Source organism: Amphiprion ocellaris, chromosome 5, assembly GCF_022539595.1.
Source record: "Amphiprion ocellaris isolate individual 3 ecotype Okinawa chromosome 5, ASM2253959v1, whole genome shotgun sequence".
NCBI classification, from domain to species: Eukaryota; Metazoa; Chordata; class Actinopteri; family Pomacentridae; genus Amphiprion; species Amphiprion ocellaris.
The window spans coordinates 7,127,178-7,147,890 of NC_072770.1; the positions used below are offsets into that span (position 1 = coordinate 7,127,178).

At 39.7% G+C, this 20,713-nt stretch overlaps 1 protein-coding gene across 2 annotated transcripts in view; it reads right to left on the bottom strand.

Moving 5' to 3' along the window:
• Positions 1 to 322: 322 nt before the first annotated feature.
• Positions 323 to 20,713, bottom strand: part of arhgef10la (Rho guanine nucleotide exchange factor (GEF) 10-like a) — a 135,567-nt gene continuing 115,176 nt past the window's right edge. For both annotated transcript variants that reach the window (XM_055010495.1, XM_055010494.1), the window contains 4 exons: positions 19,993 to 20,135; positions 11,233 to 11,404; positions 4,739 to 4,861; positions 323 to 4,137 (listed from right to left, as the gene is read on the bottom strand). In XM_055010495.1, the coding sequence (XP_054866470.1) occupies positions 3,590 to 4,137; positions 4,739 to 4,861; positions 11,233 to 11,404; positions 19,993 to 20,135 (986 nt within the window). In that variant the 3' untranslated portion in view covers positions 323 to 3,589. The remainder of the gene's footprint in view (positions 4,138 to 4,738; positions 4,862 to 11,232; positions 11,405 to 19,992; positions 20,136 to 20,713) is intronic.

The following is a 20,713-nucleotide window of genomic DNA, read 5'->3' on the forward strand; positions in this document are numbered from 1 at the left end:
AAAAGTGTCCACCCCCTTGGAAGTTTCCCCCTTTTACTGCTTTTCAATCAAGGTCCATTTTTTTATTTATTTGTTTTTATTAAAAAGTCATTATTTTGTAGAATTTTTTTTTCCCCTGTGACAAAAGAGTTATTTTTGTCTTTTAATGCAATAAAAGGCAGGATATTCTGCTGCTGAGTCATACACGAGTAGTAAAACTGAGACATTATTTGCTTAATAACACTAAAGATGTACAACATATATCCAAAATACATTTGAAAACATCAGCTGCCTTCAACATGGTCAGTCATATAAACCGCATATTAAAAATTCCAACTCAGACTCTTGTTACAGATGTTTTTAATTCATTATTTGTTTGTTATACAATGTTTAGGCATGTTACATTAAAGTACTGTACCCAAAGGAAACGAGCATTGCATTTCCATGTGCCCATGACGGTTTTAAGTGTAATACTTTTGCTTAAAGTATAATTCTGATTCTTTTGCGGGTTTGGCCATTATTTCTATCAGACATGGTAATATTTAATTCACCAAAGTTGTGAGTAACTGAAATCTGAAATGACACTGCAATAACAAAGTCTGACAGCTAATAAGTCAACAGCTATAAGAACTTAAGGTGAGTGCACCTTTATTGCCAATAATAATGCTTCATTGGACAGCGAGACTACAGCCGCAATGCCAGGTCAAAATCTGTGAGCTATGCTGGATGTTTACAACAGACATATTTTACCTCACCAGTCTTCTTTTACTAATGTCACCAAGTTGTCAGATCTTAGCGTTTAACTCATGTCATCATAATTGATAGAAACAACAGCCAAATGCACAAATATAAGAGGCAATTACCCTTTTAAGACCACAGGAAAATAAATTTCATAAACCATGCCTTATATAGTCTCACAAAAACATCAACAGAGTTGCACTTCTTCTTTTTTTTACAAAAAGGAAAATAGGTTTAATTAGTACAGTAACAGTTGTAATTAGTAGTACAGTACGTTCATTCTTGAGTATTATTATTCAGTGCATGGATAATACATTTAGGCATATGCTGTAAGCAAATAAAATGTATGAGTCAATAGATGGGCCAGTGAAACGGTTAAAAAAAAACGTCAAAGGCCTGCCAGTAGAAGGAATACTTTACATGTATATTTCTAGCAGGAATACAGACACCCGCTGGTTAAGGGGAACAAACTACTCAAGCACCTTGGCTGCCAAATTTTAACAGCGCATGCCACATAACCACAACTTCCCCAGTTTGATTCCAGTTATATTTCCTTTCCTCTTCACAACACTACCAGTCAAAAGTTTGGACACACATTCTCATTCAGTGGTTTTTATTTATTTGTATTATTTTGAACATTGTAGATGAATACTGAAGATTTACATTGTTTTGTTTACAACATAAATCCAGATGTATTTTTATAGTTTTGATGTCTTCAGTAAGGACTGTTTAGGTGACGTTGTGTCATATGTTTATCATGTTGTACTTCTGAATAGGGATTAACAACTACATGTTTAAAAAGTTTTTGAATTTCACTTGTTAGAGAAGGGAAAATAGACCTCAATGTACCTAGGAGAAAATACAAAACATGAGCCCCACGCCTCAAGACAAAGGGATAGGATGAGGTTCCTTGTGTGGTGGAAGGGCTAGCTGGAATAGAGGTTGGCACAGATGATATACTAAAACCTTAACCTTCTCGCTGTTTATTCAGGACCTACACAACTCTGTTCATATTGAGATGCTTGTGTGGCCTCTACGAACTGCCCAACCCACTATGAACAATGTGCATTGTAAAGTATGTACCTCTTGGATTCATGGCCACGTTAGTCTACCATGTTTACCAGCTTGCAAATGCTGCTACCACTTTCATTTATGACATTTCGAAGGAAAACCTTACATCAAAGTACCACAGAGTGCTTCTCATACCATCTCCAATTCAACAAACTGCTGCTGTTGGGTTCAAACAATGTATCCCATCCTCATACAAAAAGAACAAACTGTACATAGCATATGGAGAATGCATTTTAAATATGTTTTTAAAAGGGTTTAAAATCGTATCAGGTTAAAGAAAAACCACATATTCTTTCAGCTGATCTGAAGTTATGATAACCACTGAAAATGGAGTTATGAAGTTTCTACTCCAAAGTGATGGCAGGTTGTATAAGGGACATCTTTATTCCCTTATCATAAAATATTAATATTGCATTAAACTCCAAGTATTTACCAAATATTTGCATTAAAATGCAAATGTAAATTGGACAAGGTTTCCATGACTTAATCGTAGCTGATATCATTGGTAATATACATCATCACAATCTGTTAATTGTAATACAGACATTTGCTATGCATGGAAAACAACAACTTTAATCACAATCACCTTCAATATTATTGAAAATCAATGGTCCTGTAAACATGCTCATTGGTGTCTCTCTTAGGTAGGTTCCCTCTGTTGATACATAGCCGACAGCAGTTCAGATGCTGCAACACCTATATTTCATCACTCGTTGGAGTCTGGCTTTTGATGTGTGACTGAGGTTTCCAGCTAATGTGAGTCGAGTATTAACAAGCCTGCACATTTGTTTAATCTAGCTGATAGATGCCAGTAAATAAACAAATAGATATCCGACATTTACAGTACTTAGGAAAGATAACACTCTAAAATCTGGCTTTGTAAGATTGAATTTGATTAATTCTAAAACTGCAATAATTACAGTAATTTTACAGTTTAAATATAGATGCTGTAATGCAGAATAATAGCACATTTGACTCTCATAACCTGCTTTGCAAATCTGTTTGTTTTTACAGCTCTTCTGTAGCCAGTCTGTATTAGCATGACCCTCCCCAACAATCTCTTGGAGCAATGCTTTTTTCATAACCAAAAAAGAAAACATTTTTTGTTACAGCTGCAACAAAACAGGAAAAATGAAATGCTTTTTCTTAAGAGAGCTCAGATTCAGTTTTGAGACACAATAGAAGGTATTGTACATTCACATTGTACGGGATGAGAGAAAGGCTGGCAAAGCTAATAAAGTGATGTGCTAATGTGCTTTGTGATGCGATGGTAGTCCCCAGCTTTCAGCTCTAAACAGATGGGATCTCTCCCACAGGACTGGATAAAAGACGTCCATTTCTAACTCGGCAGAGCATGGCAGATTCAACAAAGGCTGCTTCTCAAAGGCGTGCTGTCCATGGGTGCTCACAAAGGAGTCGTTTGCATAAAATAGATGTGGCAGAGCACACGCAGCAATGATGAGGTTAAATTGAGGCATATCAATCTTAACTAACGCAGGAAGAGGAACCAGATCAAAACAATCACATGGAACTAATGTGTGGTGGCCTGTGCAGTTGCTGTGCAGCTGATGACAAACAATTTAGAACATTCACAGCCTCCTATGGGCTGACAATGCCTCTCATAAACAGCATGTCTTGGGTTCCTTATTCCACAGGCTAAATCATAAAATGTCAAGCTCTGTAACAGTGGCAACACTTCCTCATCATATATTCAAATCCCTTGAATTTATAGAGCAGGTGAGTTGTTGTAAGTTGCGTAGACATCCATAAATACACATCACCTTGCCATATATTTTCCATATCACACTGTCAGTGGGAGCTGCCATACCATTAGAATATTCTCTAAACCCTCCCCGCTTGTCCTAGTACCTAATGCTGCTCCTCCTTCCTTCAATCTGCGAAAACCCTTGCCCCCAGAGATAACGGCTGCAGAGATCACTCTGTCCCTGCGCCCCCCATCCCTCTCACAAGGACGTCCCCGAACCCACATTTCTGGGTCATCACTGAGCTCATAGATAGATCCGTCTTCCACGCTGTGCTCCAGAGACTCCATGGAAGAGTCGGATGCCTCGTCGCCCAGTGCCGTTAATGGCCGTCCGGGCAGCCCAGATGTGGAGCGCAGCTTGTACTGCAGCAGAACACCCCGTCCTTTGCCTCTGCCCTCTCCCTGGTAGGACTGTTGCAGTGATTCCTGAGAGGAGGTGTCGCTGCGGTCCTCCCCTCCACAGGCAGAGTCTGGGCCATCCACAACAGAATCCCTCTTCAGCAGTTCAGGAGCCAGAGTGCTGGTGGTGGTGACCAGGAAGTCCACAGGTCCACAGTGGGCATTTAAAGAGACCATTCCTTTTCCTGTAGCAGGCAGGCAGACAGACGGAGAATATTCAAATGCTATCCAGAGACACAACAGATACTGTCCCTAAACAGCACTAGGGTCAGGTCATTGTCAGTTACATAAATTCAATGAGATCGTTATGCAAGTTGCAATTTGCATTGTGTGGACTGAAAATTACTTAAACCCAACCTCGGATTATATGCCCTTATAGGTTAATTTTAATTATTTATCATAATTCTACCACTGTAACAGCAATAATGCAAGCTGTAGTTTGTGAGGCATGTACACATTATTCAATAAGCTAGTTTGAAATAAGATGGCTGTGAAGTAAGGCTTATGCAAGTGGGAAACTGTCGACCCCATTCACCTGGCGTAATAAACAAAACCTGCCAGCCAGTTTTTAAATTATCCTGCAAGAATATATGTACAGTATGATTTGTGTGTTGCCTGCTCGGTAATATTTGCACTGATTCCCAGAGCCACAAGAAAAATCTGTGAGTGTGACCTCAATAATGGGCGGTGCACAGCAATTTTCTATCATAAAAAATATTTTCCCTTTTGTTCTGACCTCTCAAGAGGCCGTTCAATCGCAGTCAGTCGCCCCCCACTGATACATACCTGTTATTTTGGGGATGCCCTCCAGTTTGGGAACTGGAAGAGTGATAATTAAGCCTTGGGCTGTGCCCACCCACAACAGCCCCTGGCAAATTAGAAGACTGGTGACTCGCATGCTCTTCTGACCTGCAATACAGAAAACATCGACAGAAAATTGAGTTTTCTTTTCCAACCTATTGTTACAGAATGCAACTACGACAGATTATAGGGCCTTTTGACAAAATAATAGATGACTCCCTGTTGACAAAATGATACAACTTTAACAGATTGGGCAATTTATCTTTTAGAAAGTGAATTATGAACTTCCATTTATTTCATTATTACCAGCACAACTCGGTGCCAGCATGAAGAAAAAAAAGTCAAATACACTTTTTTATTGCTAGTTATCAGTGTTAGCTTTAGGAGAGGTTCAAGCTCTGTGATCAGTCTGTATTTGACAAGCCTAACACATGCACACCAAAGCCACCTAGGGCTCTGGGTTATATAAGATTAGGAAAAGTTGGATCTGTCTATTTGCCACTGACCCAGTTGAAAGAAAACTCTCATAGAAGCACATCACGGGAAACAAAACTCTAGCATTACGCATTATTTTCTGAGATCTAAGCACTTCTGAAATACTGAGATTTAAAGTTTGCACTGGCTTCTGTATACAGCACAATTGATATGCAATGAAATTACATTTTACTAGTAAAATGACAGACATCTTTTTGGATACAGACACCATTATCATTTCAAATAAGTAAGCCATCTGCATCCATGGTTACACCCACACAGGGGTTTTCAGTCAGTTTGGATGTTCTCAGGTCAGTGTGGGGATATACAGTCAGCGGTTGAAGGATCTTACTGTAGCAGAGCAACATAGAATGATTCTTGAGAATTTAGTGTCCTAAGCAAACATTTTAAAAAACCCAACTTCAACATCAAAACAGGTCTAATCACCCAGAACAGGGACAAACTATGTAGGAGGTTAATAAGTCAGAATTCTACCAAATTGTTTAATGTTAGGGCTGCATAGTGGGTTGGTGGTTAGCACGGTCGTCTTGCAGCTAGAAGATCTCCTGTTCGCGTTCCGGCCTGGACCTGGCATCTTTCCGCATGGAGTTTGTATGTTCTCCCTGTTCATGCGTGGGTTTTCTTGGGGTACTCTGACTTCCTCCCAGAGTCCAAGAACATGATGAGGTTAATTGGTGATTCTAAATTGTCTGTAGGTGTGAATGTGAAATGATTGTTTTTTTCTATGTGTAGCCTTGTGATAGATTGGTGACCTGTCCAGGGTGTCCCCTGCCTTCACCCTGAGTCAGCTGGGATAGACTCCAGCCCTCCGTGACCCTAATGAGAATTAAGTGGTGTACAGATAATGGATGGATGCTTAATGTTAATAGTTTCTTCATTTTTGGCACATCTCCTATTGTATCGTGTGTGGAGCCATCATGGTGTATTGAAAATAGAATTTGGCATTGAAAAAAAATTGAAGTGAAAAAGGAAACATTGGCATGGAAACGTTTTTGAATATGTGTATATATGTGTGTCAGGTCAGGTGTCACGGTCAGTGCAGCTACATAGGCTTCTGCCAACGAGCTCGTGTCACATCTTCTTCTAGCTGTAGCGAAGGTAATGCGTGTCAGCATCTAGTGATGGCATTTAGTTCCATATTGTGTACCTTTCAGTGTGTAATAGATTTGTTGAGGTTTGATGCAGCTGTCTTTAGTTTTAGCTCTGGGTGTGTTTGTTTCCTCATTGCTTAGCATAAAATTCTGCCTTTTAAAAAAAAAAAAAAAAAAAAAAAGTATTTTTGCAGTTCGAACTAGCCATGTAATTTAGTGTCATTTTCTGTCAAGGGAGCTGAATCTGATGCCAAACACACATACATTATTTAGATTTATCTTTTGTGAGTGTTTTGAGCAGGTAGAGAGTTGTTCTAGCAGTAGCATGCGCTGTTATGTGCTGCCGAGCTTCAACTGTTATATTACACTAAAATGCTCTTTACTGATATGTGCCATGGTCACTAACAGTGTGTCAACTGGCTGCCAAATCAGATCATTTTTGTTATTTTAGGTTGGAATTGTCATTTATTTTCCATACTATATTTACTCTATCATGTACACTACCATCCAAAAGTTTGGGGTCACCCAGGCAATTTCATGTTTTCTATGAAAACTCACACTTTAATTCATGTGCTAGCATAATTGCACAAGGATTTTCTAATCATCAATTAGCCTTTCAACACCATTAGCTAACACAATGTAGCATTAGCACATTAGAGTGATGGTTGCTGGAAATGTTCCTCTGTACCCCTATGTAGATATTCCATTAAAAACCAGCTGTTTCCAGCTAGAATAGTCATTTACCACATTAACAATGTCTAGACTGGACTTTTGATTAATGTTATCTTTACTGAAAAGAACAGCTTTTCTTTCAAAAAAAGGGCATTTCTAAGTGATCTAAAACTTTTGAATAGCAGTGTATATTACAGTATTTTTTGCTTGTGCCAATAAACGGACTGAAGAGAATGTCAACAGAGATAGTTTTGCATTTATTTGTTTGAATTCATTTGTTAGCTTTTAGTTCTTGTCTGTAGCTAATAAGACCAGATGCGATATATCAAGTTGTTATTGCCACTGGTGTTGAGGTTCTTTGTTACAGTTTTTCTCTGTCGCTTTGGTACATTTCTCAGATCAGAATTGAAATTCTCAAAACTGTTTGTTCAATCTTCACATCATTGTGTCACTTGTGCACATCAAAAAATGCAGTTTCTCATTTCTTTGAACAAGTTGCAAATGCTTTGGTACATCCATGCAAATGATTATGTACAATTCTCTGCTGTTTCCTACATTATCACTTGCTTATGTTATGTTGATCAAAATGTATCATCATGGGTCTCTGTTGAATAGTCTCACCCTCCACAACATTTAGGCATTAGTTCATCACATAAGTCTTTACATGCAAAATGGTTGAACAAGTTGTCATAATATGTCAAGGATGTTTCTATACATTTCCATTAGATTTTTTTTCTAAATCTGTCCTGAATTGGTAAATTGTTCCCAGATGAATCTTGACTTTTTCTAATGAAGGGAAATGTGTGAAGGGTTAGGGTTTTCTGAAATCGCTCGCAAGAGAAGATATTCGTGATGTGGATGAGAATTTGTGGCCCAACAGACAGGAACGTCAGGAGGTGTAGGAAGACTCCACTGTAATTCCTACAGCTGCATGTACAGTTTTCCCTAAGGAGATTGTCCCAAGTTCACATTTCTACTTTTGTTCTTTCTTTGTGCTATGCAGCGCTGTTTTCCTTTCTGCATCACAATGACATGGTCTGTCAACAAATTATAACAGTAAAAGTGTAAATGTGAATCTTGTCCAGTCTCTTGCAATCAAATCCCACATGCACTAAGGTATAATTTACAATTTACAATAACTGTCATCAAAATCTTGGCCATAGTTTACATCAGAACATCCCTCCAGAGAACACTGTTAGAATGACAACATGACTAAGCAATCTGACTGTCTTATCCACACAATGACACAAGGACTTGTCATTCTGATGTCACTGACATGTTCATTGACACATATATTTACTTTTGAGAGATGAACTAAGGATTTTGAGCAAGAGACTTGGTTTTTTGTACGAATTGTTTAGAGAAATGCACTTACTGTTTTTGCCAGTGTCGAGAATGAGTCGAGAAATGTACCAAAGCGACTGAGAAAAAATGTAATGAGATGATGTATGATGTAATTCAGTGTGTTCATAATCCTTGGATTAGATGAAACAGTGCTTTTCTTTGCTTAAAGTTTACTTTTTTGTATTCTGTTACATAGCATGATGCAAGAGTCAACATACATTTTATGCTGTGACGTTTTTCCATTGCAGAACTGTTTTTGCAGCACCGCATTAGTGACGGAAAAGGATAATGGCACGCTCTTAGTATACATGCACATCCTTTGTTTGCAGTTAACAAAGGGGTAAAAAAAGCATTGTTTGTTGTGCATTTATTTTTGCATTCCTTCTGTGGTCCCTCAGCTTTTGGCTCCCACTGTGGCCTAGTTATCTATAGAACCATTTACCATAATATCCATGGCAACTGTAATTGAATTACACCAACACTCATTTGAACACAACTAAGAGAATGCTCATTTACATGTGTAGCAGCATTTACATGTTTGTTCTGTGTCATGCTCAGATTATGATGATTTGCATGAGTGGTTCAACGGTGTCATTAATTAATTCATTTCAGTGTGGAGAAATGAATCATCCCAAGTCGGGAGCTGATGCCCCATGTGCAGGAGGCAGAGGAGTCAGAGCAGAGGAGCACATTCAGCAAACCAGACAGCCTTTAGGTGGAGACCTTGCAGGGTCACAGCAGTGAGCTGGGTGCTGGCAAAATGGCTTTTATCTCAAAACTGCCTGCCACCTGCTCACACTGCCTGAGAGTCTACTTGTACTTTGGTTAGAGAGCTTAAGTGAGAGAATGACGCTCATGAACACCCACTCCCGGGTTACCATGAAATCTGGAGCTAAGTCGGAAGATGTGGGCACCAGGCATTGTCTTTATAACACTGATAAAGAGGGATAATGACAAAGGCACTTGAGATTAGGGAGGTATAGCTTAACCTCAAGCAATCTTGCACCTCCAATTTCTGCAGAAATGTACACACTCCACAGTGTGCTGTGGCTTTATCGTGGGAGTCGGTATTTGCCTTAAAAAGAAGATGTCTCCAAAGATAAATGTTTCTCTATGATATGTCACTGAGGACTTTATTTTGGAATATTATTTTTTCACCCTAAGGATAGAACTATTAAAGGCATTAGTAGAGAAGAGATCAGCAGTTTCCTCTGCCTCAGAAACTTCTCTGTTGTTTACTGCAACTGGAATTCCCTGTTGAGTATAAATCACATTAAGGGGAGAGGATTAGGGGGTATATCATTACTGCATGTCCTAGCATAAGTCAAGGAGAAACCTAGGGGAGCAGAGACCCAGTGATGGAGAGAAACTATCAGTAATTCATGTGCAGTATCTGTGGTTGTAGAGTGTCGGGGGATCCTCTTTTCTCTTGTGAGCTCAACAAATCACAACTTAAGTCAAAGATCCTCTTCCTTTTGTGGACCCTGAAGACATGAGCAGAGCAACTCTTTTTCCTTTCACCCCGTAACTTCCCCCAGGGCCAAGCCTTGAGGCTGCCACCCTCCCGCAAATCTGCTGCATATTTCAAGGGGAAGCACTGGTGCTGGGTGAAAATGACCTCTGGGTCACTGGTGCTCTCGAGATATCATGGCCATAGGAGTCTGCCCTGCTTTAAAGTCTCCTCTGAAATGAAAGAAAAAAAGGAACTTTGATCAACAGAAAAGTTTCTTGTCTGAAAAGCATGTCTGTTGTTATTCTTTCTTTACTCAACTCACAAGAGAAAACCTTTTTTCTCCCTATGAGATGGAGTGTTACCACAGCTTTGAGTATTGCTCTAAATACATCAATCACAGTCTGGTGTGACTCAAAAAAAGGACAAATTTTTCTAAATCCAGATGCATTTATATCACTCCCTTAAGCTCAAAATGATCTTCACATATTACGTATTCATGCGTTGAATGAGCTGAGGGCTGATGTGCCACAGTCTGAACATGTTTGTGGCGAGGTGATATTGAGTCACATGGACTGTAGTTATCGCCATTAGACAGTTTTAGGTATGCTCCGGTGCAATCTAATTTGTTTACGATAGTCCTTGCCTCGAAAAAGGGAAAACACCCACACTTGCTGATAAATATTTCATCCATCATGAAGGCAAGCGCACACGAAGTAATGGGCTATCTGTGGCATCCTAAACGGACTGCAGTGAGAAGTGAAACAAGGGTGAGAGGATTTTAAAGAGCGGATGAGATGAAACAGTGACTGAGACTGGAAAGGAGGGACAAAAAGAAAGCAAAACATTAGCTCAAAAGCAGGATTTGGGGGGGGGGGGGGGTGTTACATGTAGAGAAAAAGGGGTAAAATGGACAAGACACCAAAGGAGCATGTGATGCTTAAAGAAAGGCATGAATACTGCCACAGTAACCCTATGTATGAAAATCTTTAAGGCTGCCATTTCAGTGCCCCTCAGTGACTTTACTGCTTTTTTTTAATTAATCCCTGTCTTTCACCCCACAGCTTTATTATGTCTTTGCAAAGGCCTGAGATGGATACTTATTCAGGTCAGTCCCAGGAGTTCAAGACCCAAGGAGCAACCCTGGACAAGATAAGAATACCAATCCGGGGAAGAGAGAGCATCATCTGTGTTCCGATGCTGCCTTCTCATTGCTCTCATAAAACAAAGACCTAATGAAGTGAACTGTACAAAAAAATACATGTATGTTGCACCATTTGGAAGCATTAGACGGTGAATCTGTCACAAAGAAAAGCAACTGTGAGAGTCTTTCATGCGAAACTGTGCCTCAGTTGGTGTACTGCACTGCAAGATGGAGGGTGACCTCTGGATATAGAGGTCAAGATCGAGTGGCGATGAGAGTGTACCTGTGTTCAGCGGTGTAGCACGTGTTGAGACGTTGATTTCCTGCAGAAGTTCCAGTGTTTCGGTATGAAAGAGGCGAATGGAGGAACCCTCTGAGAACGCCATCCACACACCTCCACCAGCACATGCCATGTGTGCTACGCTGACCATTGGGTCTGGATGGACTTCAAATTTCTGTAGACAAAACAATAATAGTGTTAGAAAAAATTAGGATCATGTGAATAAAATGCTGTCGCCGACATCATCAACTAACTAAAAAAACATTTCCAAAATGGAAAGGTTTGCTCTCGATGGAATCTTATTCAGATTTTCTAAACAAAACATACATCATTTCTGAGATTTCTCTTCATATATTTTGTATGTTTCTGCTATTGTAGCCTGAGTGCAATTTTTCAAAAATGGTTCAAGCAGTTTTCAGTTAGACTTGCATCCTCATAGCAACAACAAAAATATATTAGAAAACAGAAAAAAAGTCATGATTGCAGACTGTGTTGTGTATCATCATATCCTAGCTGTCATAATTACATCATGCCACTATAAGCCCATTGAGTTTCACAACCCAGCGCTGCTCTTCACTTGCTTTTGTAAATAAACTCTAAATGTCCCTCCTAATTTTATAATTTACAGAGTCCCTGACACACGGGGCATGTTTTTGCATCATTCCCCTGGCTTCTATCTTTTTAAGAGCACAATGAAAAAAGAGTTTCAGGCACCCAGTCTTAATGAGCAGCTTGAAATAAATGCAATGAGCCTTATCATGGCAACACATGCAGCCCCTGCGGTCTAAGGCGTGACAGGGGTTGGTTTGGGCATCATCTTGGAACTCATATCACTGCCAATGTACAAGTTGCATGGAACTGGGCAATTAGTCAGTGAGAGTGACTGAGTGAGGATGAGAATGCACCACCAACCCCAACCCAAGTGCACTGGCAGACAGGGATTACCACCTGTTTGTGTGCCCTTGCCAGTGGGTCCTCCTTTGTTTGAAATTAGGGAAAAGGGAAAGAATCCTTTGATGTGTTTTCTCTTTTAATTGACTCCTCAGGAGTGGGTGCCTGTTCCGCCTGGGAGACCATATGCAATGCATCTCTTCATTTTTCAAGTGCAGCCATCAAAAAAATTAGATATCCATAATAAAAAGGCCAATTTCACCTTCAATAACCCATCGCAATTCAAATGAGTTGACGAGTCTGTAGAGGAAAACATGGTCCTATTGCACTGTATGTGCTGCATCACCATCGCATTAATCATTATCAAGCTATTGATTCTAAAAAGGACTTCCAGCTAATCAATGGCTGACATACTGTAGTGGTTGGATGCCATCTTGAGTCCCATATGTTGGAAACCAGCTGGAAGGCATTCTGGGAAACTAATACAAAATATCACAACAGGCTCAAATAAATCAATTAATTAAATTTGCATGAGCAATGATTCACATTTTACCAAATATTCCAAAATAGAATTCCACAGATATTTTATCACAGACACGGATCGAACCATGTTGGATCACTGTTGTGCTGTGTCAAATACAGGATAAGTACAAGCCACAGCTGTTGCCCCCAACCAACAACCTGGTATTAGTCTGCTGAATCCAGCATTGCTTACAGAGATGAGGTAGTCAATGAAGCTTGACAGTAGTAATGTGCCCTTTCCACTCAACTCGGCAGTGTCACACTAACAGCAACATCCCTCCTATGGTCTTCCACCAGCAGTGGGAAATAACAACAGAGCTAAAGCCACAAACACTACAGCTGGTCTGAACAGCTCATTAGTCCTTCATTACGCCAGGTGACAAGGTGTCTTTGTCCTTTGCTGAGAGCTAAGTCCACATCTCCACTCTGAGGGCGAAGGAGTCGAGTGGAAATGTGAGTGATGGGCGAAAGCAGGACGAGTAAGAAATAGTAATAGGAAGAGGAAAGAACAAGGTCTGCCAGTCAGTATTGATCAAAGCCTGTATGCCCATGCATGTCCTACTTTGTTAAGGTCTGGTTACATGGGAGTAGCTCAGACCTTGAGTGTTGAAGTTTGTGTAGCTCCACAATAATACTGAGATGGGACCCAAAAAAGCGTCTGAAATGATGCCGTGATTGTTCGAACAAAATTACATTGTGTAAAAATCATAAACAAACAAAGCATTGCATTATCATCAGATTCAAATCAACTCCTGCTGCGTGAATATCTGCAAAATCAGATATCACTTGATTGGTTGAGATTTTCTTCATTTTCTCCCCAATTGAGTTGTTTCAAATTCCCATTGTGTTCCTTGGTTCCTGCTGCTACCAAGCCCTTTTAGTTGGTCTGATGAGAATATAAACAGGGTTTTATCATTTTTACAATTTCACTGACATGCCCAGATTTTTCTTTGGAATGAATCAGTTTAAACACACATCAAAAAGTTGTACAGTCTAGTGTAAAAAGGGTTCTTTGGTTGTGAGGACAGCTCAGGGCATGACTGTAGTAACTGCAAGTGAAAACAAATAACAGGGAGAGAAGCTGGTGGCTGATGCTTTTTAGGTCAGCACCTTGCTTGGCCCCTGGATCTGAATGATTCCATTTACCATATGAGCAGTATTTATGCATCTGCTAGCCAAATTAAAGACACCATAAGTGGAAAGAGACGCTGATCTCTATTTATCTATGAATTAGCCTTTTAGTGTCATGAGCGACCAGACTCTAGGATTGGTTAAATCAATCCTGAGCAGAATATTCTGGTAAATATTGTCTGGATGCCATGCCACTTTGCATAGACATTCACAGCCTCCAATAGATTGTGATCCGCTGACTTTTCCATCTGTTGTCACCAGCTGGTTGATATTTTTGAGAAAATCTATTTGCATTGCCTTTAACTTTAGTAGCATCATTCAAGATGAATTGGATTAACTTAACACTATCTTTGACAAGACACATTCAACGTTAATGACATTCCAACGCTTACCTTTACTTTGCATTAAGTGCTAAATGTTAGCATACTAACATCCTACGCTACAATAGTAAACATGAAAAACATTGTACTAGCTTAAGTCAGCATGTTATCACTGCCATTGATAGTCTGCATACATTAACATTTAGCTCATTCACTCTTTTAACCCCAAATAGTCCAAACTGTCCTTTCCAGGCTTTGTGAGCTTGTTACAAGAAATCTGCCTTAAAAGATTGATGAACACATCTAAATGTTTCAAAACAGTTTCCTTAAAGCCTTGCCTTCCCCCATTTTTCTTTACTGCTTTCCACACAGCCACTGTATTATTGACGTTTTGCCAGCACCATAATTTTCATGTGCTCCACTGGGGTGGAGTGTGTGTAATCATATAATGCAAAGCTGGAAGTCCACGCAAATGTCTAAGTGTTATAATGATCCTCTGGAGTTCAGCTGCATGCAATTTCAACACCATAGGAAGCATAGTGATGTTACAGAAACAGACTGAAAAGGTTATATTTAAATAACACTGTGTTGTCAGCGCGTCAACTGTGAAGCTTTAAAAAGAGACATATGATGAGCAGCAGGGTGCAGGATCAGCCACGTCAAATCAGACAAGCCACAGTGTCCAGCAAAGTTATGGATAAATTATTCAAATGTACAGCAAATCTCACAAAGTGGTGAGCATACATGTGGGAAAACAAAGGAATAAAACAAGGTGAATCTGAGTCCACAAACTCTCGAGCCCTGCACCAAGTAACATCTCCTCCTACAGGTAACTACATAGTGCTTGTCCAGATCCTGGATATGCACTGCAGCCCCTGTGAAGTCAGCCCTCCTGAGTCCATATTAGCAAGGAAGACAAGGTTAGCAAAGAAGTAACCAGAGCTGACCTGTTAGGCTCTGTGGGAGATACAGTGAACCAGAACTGTGCCTCAACTGCGTGGCCATTCAGCTGATTAAGCTTGTGTCTCTGGAGGACTGGCCTAGGGAAAGGAGGTGAAGGAATAAAAGGAGACATTCCTAGCTCAGCTCACTCCCGATTATGTAGGTTCTGAAGCAGCAGACTCAGTCAGCTTCTGTTCAGAGTTGTCAGCTGCCTCTTGTCATTTGTTACTTTTTTTGTTGAGAAAATAACATATAAATACATATTAACCTTGTATTTTGCATAATTCTGGATTTTTTATTTGCCTTGTGTGTATTGCTGCATGTTGTATATCTGCAGCATTTGTATTTGGCATGAGGACAACAAAAACTAATTGCAAATGGAATAAGTGGTGAAATATATGTTACACTTGCTCGTGTTGTAATTGTTTTTTTCTGAAAACGTAGCTGATTTACATTGAAAACGAACAACACATTTACATGATGTGCAATGAAATACATTTATTTGTTTGATTAAATTCATATTTTTATATGTTTTAATTTTTATTGATCCAGGGAAGGTTTACTCACTAAGCATGCTTCTTTTCAGTTAAAATCTTACCCATTTAGACGGCCACGCACACTCACATCTGGGAGCTATAATTAAATGGTAATGGTTTGCAGTTCGGCATCTGAATATTAACATTACCCAGAAGAGTTTGTTTTATGTCATTCATTATTGTCTACGACAGCCGGAGAAGTCACCCTGCTATACACCTCTAATGACACCATACAGAAGAACACCTTGGAGGATAACTACAAGAAAGTTAAAAGCATGACAGAGACAACACCCAGGATGATTTTGTGGAGATAATGGTGCGCATTCATGGGCCATAACTCAGAGCTCAGAGCGGTTCAGCTAAATGAGGCTTATTTGTGTGTGTGAGAGCTCCAGCAAACATTGTACGAATCTGCAAGGGGTCTGATTCGCTGTCCGTGCAGCAGCTTCAGGCAGTAAATCTTGATGACATCACAGATTAGAATGCCGGCTCTCTAAGGTTGTGTGTATACATCTTTCCAGAAAATGAAAGGAGAGGGAAATTTCCTCAAATATTCCAAAAAAACCCAACAACCTCAGAACCAAAAAGACTCACTGTCCCTGTGTAAATGGTTTTCTAGATTTGACTCTGCAAATAGGGACAGAAGCAGGGTAAGATCATTTCTTTGAAGTTTTCTAAATTCAGCAATCTTGACAGGTTTCTGCATATTCCACACAAGTAGCATATACAAGAAAGTCCTTCAGAGAGCCCAGAGGTGTCTTGGTGGCCTCCCTAGTTACTCAGTTTTTGAGGACTTACTTTAGGCAGACTTACATAGGTGCCATATTGTTTCCCTTTCTTAATGATGGATTTAACTGTAATCCATGAGATATTCAGTCGCTTGGAAATTTTCTTCTATCCAATTTATGACTTATGGTTTTCAATAACCTTTTAATTTTTGTCTTCATGGTGTGGTTATAGCCAGGACTGGACCTTCCAGATAGAGGTGTTTTTATACTACAATCACTGAGACACATTCATTGAATTAGGTGAGTTACTGTAAAGGGGGTGAATATGTATGCGACCATTTATTTTACATTTTAAATTTTTAATTAATTGATATTACTTTGTAGAAATCTCTTTTAATTTTGACAAAACCATTTTTTTTTTTTTTTTTGGGCTGCACAGTGGCGTGGTGGTTAGCATTTTCACCTTGCAGTGACGAGAAGATCCCTTGTTCGCGTCCCGGCCTTCCTGGTATCTTTCTGCATGGAGTTTGCATGTTCTCCCTGTGCATGCGTGGGTTTTCTCTGGGTACTCTGGCTTCCTCCCACAGTCCAAAAATATGCTGAGGTTACTTGATGATTCTAAATTGCCCGTAGGTGTGAATGCGAGTGTGATTGTCTTTATATGTGGCCCTGTGACAGACTGGCGACCTGTCGAGGGTGTCCCCTGCCTTCGCCCCAAGTCAAGTCCCTGAGTCAGCTGGGATGATCTCCAGCCCCCTCCCCCCGCGACCCTAATGAGGATCAAGCGGCGTATAGATAACGGATGGATGGAAATTATTTTTTGGTAAATTCTGACAAAAAAAAAAAAAACTAAACTAAACTGAACACGATTCACTGAATAATTCAGGAGGTGAATAGTTTTTATAGTCATGTACAACAGCATATTTTTGTGCTTTAACCGTAGACTGTATATAAAAGATAGACTACCTTTGTGAGGCCATTGTGTTAGCACTCAGGAAACTCATTTAAGTTTTTGCGTGTTGGCTTGCTATGTCCATCTTTTATATACAGTGTAGTCAAGTTATTATAGTTAATTTGTTTGTAACACAGGTGCAGAATAAGTTCAATATTGACAACTCTTTTAGCTGGTCTCAACCATCTCCTGAGCTGCTCAGTGCTACACAGTGATCATCAGCTAGATGCTAACATTGTCTAATTTTGCTATGGGTGTATAGCATTTTAATAATTCCATGGGACTTCATTAATAGAAATTTACTGCAAGCTGTAACAAAAAACAAAAAAAAATCTAATGCTTTTTTAGCTCTGTTCTTTGCTCACATACTTGCATATCCATATACACTTGCATTCAAAAGTTTGGGGTCACCAGGGCCGGAGTGGGACTCATTTTCAGCCCTGGAGTTTCATGCCTCAGACCGGACCACTTTAGATCACGACCTATTATTATTAAAATCATGTAATTATAACCTTACATGTTAAGTCTACAATAGCGCACTGTTCTGTAAAGCCTTGTAATTCAGTGTATTTTTCTAAAATAGTTCCAATTCAGTGCAGGTAAGGGTTGCTTCACAATGTGAATTTATTTCAACATCAGTGCACATCTCCAACATTATTCTTTACAACAATATCAGAATCTATATTCTGTTCAAATAAGTGTTCACAGACATCCAAACCTTAAAAATAAATTAAAAGAATAAATAAAAATATTTAATTTTAAATTTAAAAAAGTAAAAAATGTTGTACTTTCTAATAACACTATCATCTCTTTTTCCTCTGCAAGGAAACAGATCCATCAGAACTCAGATTTCACAAATATGAGAACATCTGTTAAAGGGCAAATCTCCAACACTATTCTTTACAACATCCGAATGTATGTATTATTAAAATACATCCTGTGACTGAGGGCGAGCAAAGTAATCATAACTATCAACCGACTCATCTTCATCTGTCTCATCCCTCACTTGTGGTTCAGGGTTCTGCTGCTGAGCTGCTGCCTCTGTAATCAGTCCCTGAAGAGACTCTGCTTTCCTTTCACACTTCCTCCAGTTTCCCTAGACTCACCTGTACCACAATAAAAAATAATAATCTGTACACACATTTTGGCTTAACCAATTAAGATATTTTCAATCGCAAAATTCGCAGGCTTATTTCATATTACTTTCATTCTATTTGCGTTCAATTGTGGGCTTCGTGTATTTACTATCTTAGTTTTAATGATTAAATAATAAAATGGGTCACTGCTATTGTTTGGGCATAGAAAGTGGTTATATTTAAACTAATGCTTGCTTGTTCACACATTCTGTTACAACAGCTCACCTGTTCCTTTACTGACAGGAGCATTCCACTCATCACTACTGGTTCCTGGCTCTGCTTCTGACACTAAATCACATTTTAAAAATGGTCAAAATTCTCAGCACAAATCTCCCCTTTTTTCAAAGCCTTCTGATCAGTTCAGGTCAGTATCATTAATGTAGTGCTGAATCATGTAGCATCTCAGGGCACTTCTCATATAGAGCAGGTCTACATCATATTCTTCATTATATTAATTCTAATAATATTCACTCAGTGAGCTCCTACCTACCACTCTGGGCTTGTGGGCTCATCGCTGCTGCTTGGTGCTGGATTTCTTCTGACTCTGAGGGGCTACAGGACAAAGTTTCCCATTTATGTGGCATCGCATCATACTATTATTTAAACTCTATAATGTTATGTTCTTTGCCACAATGCCACGCAGTTCATTGACTTGATAATTAATTAACTTGAACAGCGGTTTGCAGGAAAAGTTCAACATTTTATAGTACCCGTTTCATCGTCCTCATTTGTCGTTTCAAACCACGAGCTCGTTTTAGTGAAAAAGTCTACAATTTCGGCACATTTGGCTGCATGTGTTTCCAGAGCATTCCTCTTTTTAATTCTTGCCTTCTTCGCGCCATCCTTGCTCGTTCTATTTTCCATCTTTCAAACACCACTGACAGTGTGCACGGACGTGTTATGTCAGGGTGCGTCTGCAAAAAAGAAAAAAGAGCTGCCAGTGGAGGCGGCCCAGGGACCGCTGCAGCAGTATATGTGATCAGCCCAGTGCCATGACTGAACACCGGCCCAAAAAAACAAAACTAAAAGTGAGAACCGGCCCTTGCAGCCCAAACATCAGGCCGGACCACCGGGAATTGTCCCGGTCCTCCCGATTAGCCACTCCAGGCCTGGGGGTCACCCAGACAATTTCATGTTTTCCATAAAAACTCACATTGTTATTCACGTGCTAACATAATTGCACAAGGGTTTCCTAATCATCAATTAGCCTTTCAACACCATTAGCTAACACAATGTAGCATTAGAACACAGGAGTGATGGTTGCTGGAAATGTTCCTCTGTACCCCTATGCAGATATTCCATTTAAAATCAGCCGTCTCCAGCTACAATTTACCACATTTCATTTACCATATTAACAATGTCTACACTGCATCCCTAATCAATTTAATGTTATCTTCATTGAAAAAATGGTCTTTATTTCAAAAATAAGGACATTTCTATGTGACCCCAAACTTTTGGACGGTAGTGTAAATAATGCACATTCATGAGAATTTTGCAGACCAATGCATTGTTGCTTTTGTGCGTGTGTGCGTACGTGCGTGCGTGCGTTTTTAGTAACAGGGTAAACTGCAACCTTATGTGTCAGGCAACAGTTTAGTTACTTACCTGAGTACTGAGGCTGGAGGCTTCTATGACTGTGACTGAGTTCCCGCAGCTCGCCCACACTGAATCATCGAGCACCAGCAGTGTCCGAACTGGTTCTGAACCCAGGGTCACACATCTACACGAGTCAGGGACCCAAAGATCATCTGAGGAAAAACAAACAAACCCTGTGAACAAACAATAAATACACTTCTCCAAGCTGCAACCAACATATTAGAAAGATGTGATGAAACTCTTGAAATCACAGGCTCTTATCACAGCTTGGCAATATCTATATTTATAAATGCTGAACAAATGGTCCCTTTTCTACTGGAATACTGTCGTACTGAGGAAGGCAATTAAATTAAAGTCTTCTCACTTGTACCACAGCAAGTTAGGCTGATGTTCATGTATGAAAAAAAAACAACCTTAAAAGCATTTCAACATTGTTGACCAATTACTAAAGGACTGGTGGAGGGAGGTTCACAGTGGAGGCTGGTTTTCTTTCACTCTAATGAACAAACAACCACGCCAGAGTCTATGAACTACAGGTTGACTAAAGACTGTGGACTTGCATTCGAAACACCACACACTGTGAACCGCCACACACTGTGCAGCACAGTGTTTACGCCCTTGCCACCTACATGCTAATGAGTCTGGTGTACACTTTCAATGCACTTTCCAACTTCTTCATTGACACTTCTTTTCTCTTTGAGAAGAGCTGTGAGTCTCGACATCTCATCCT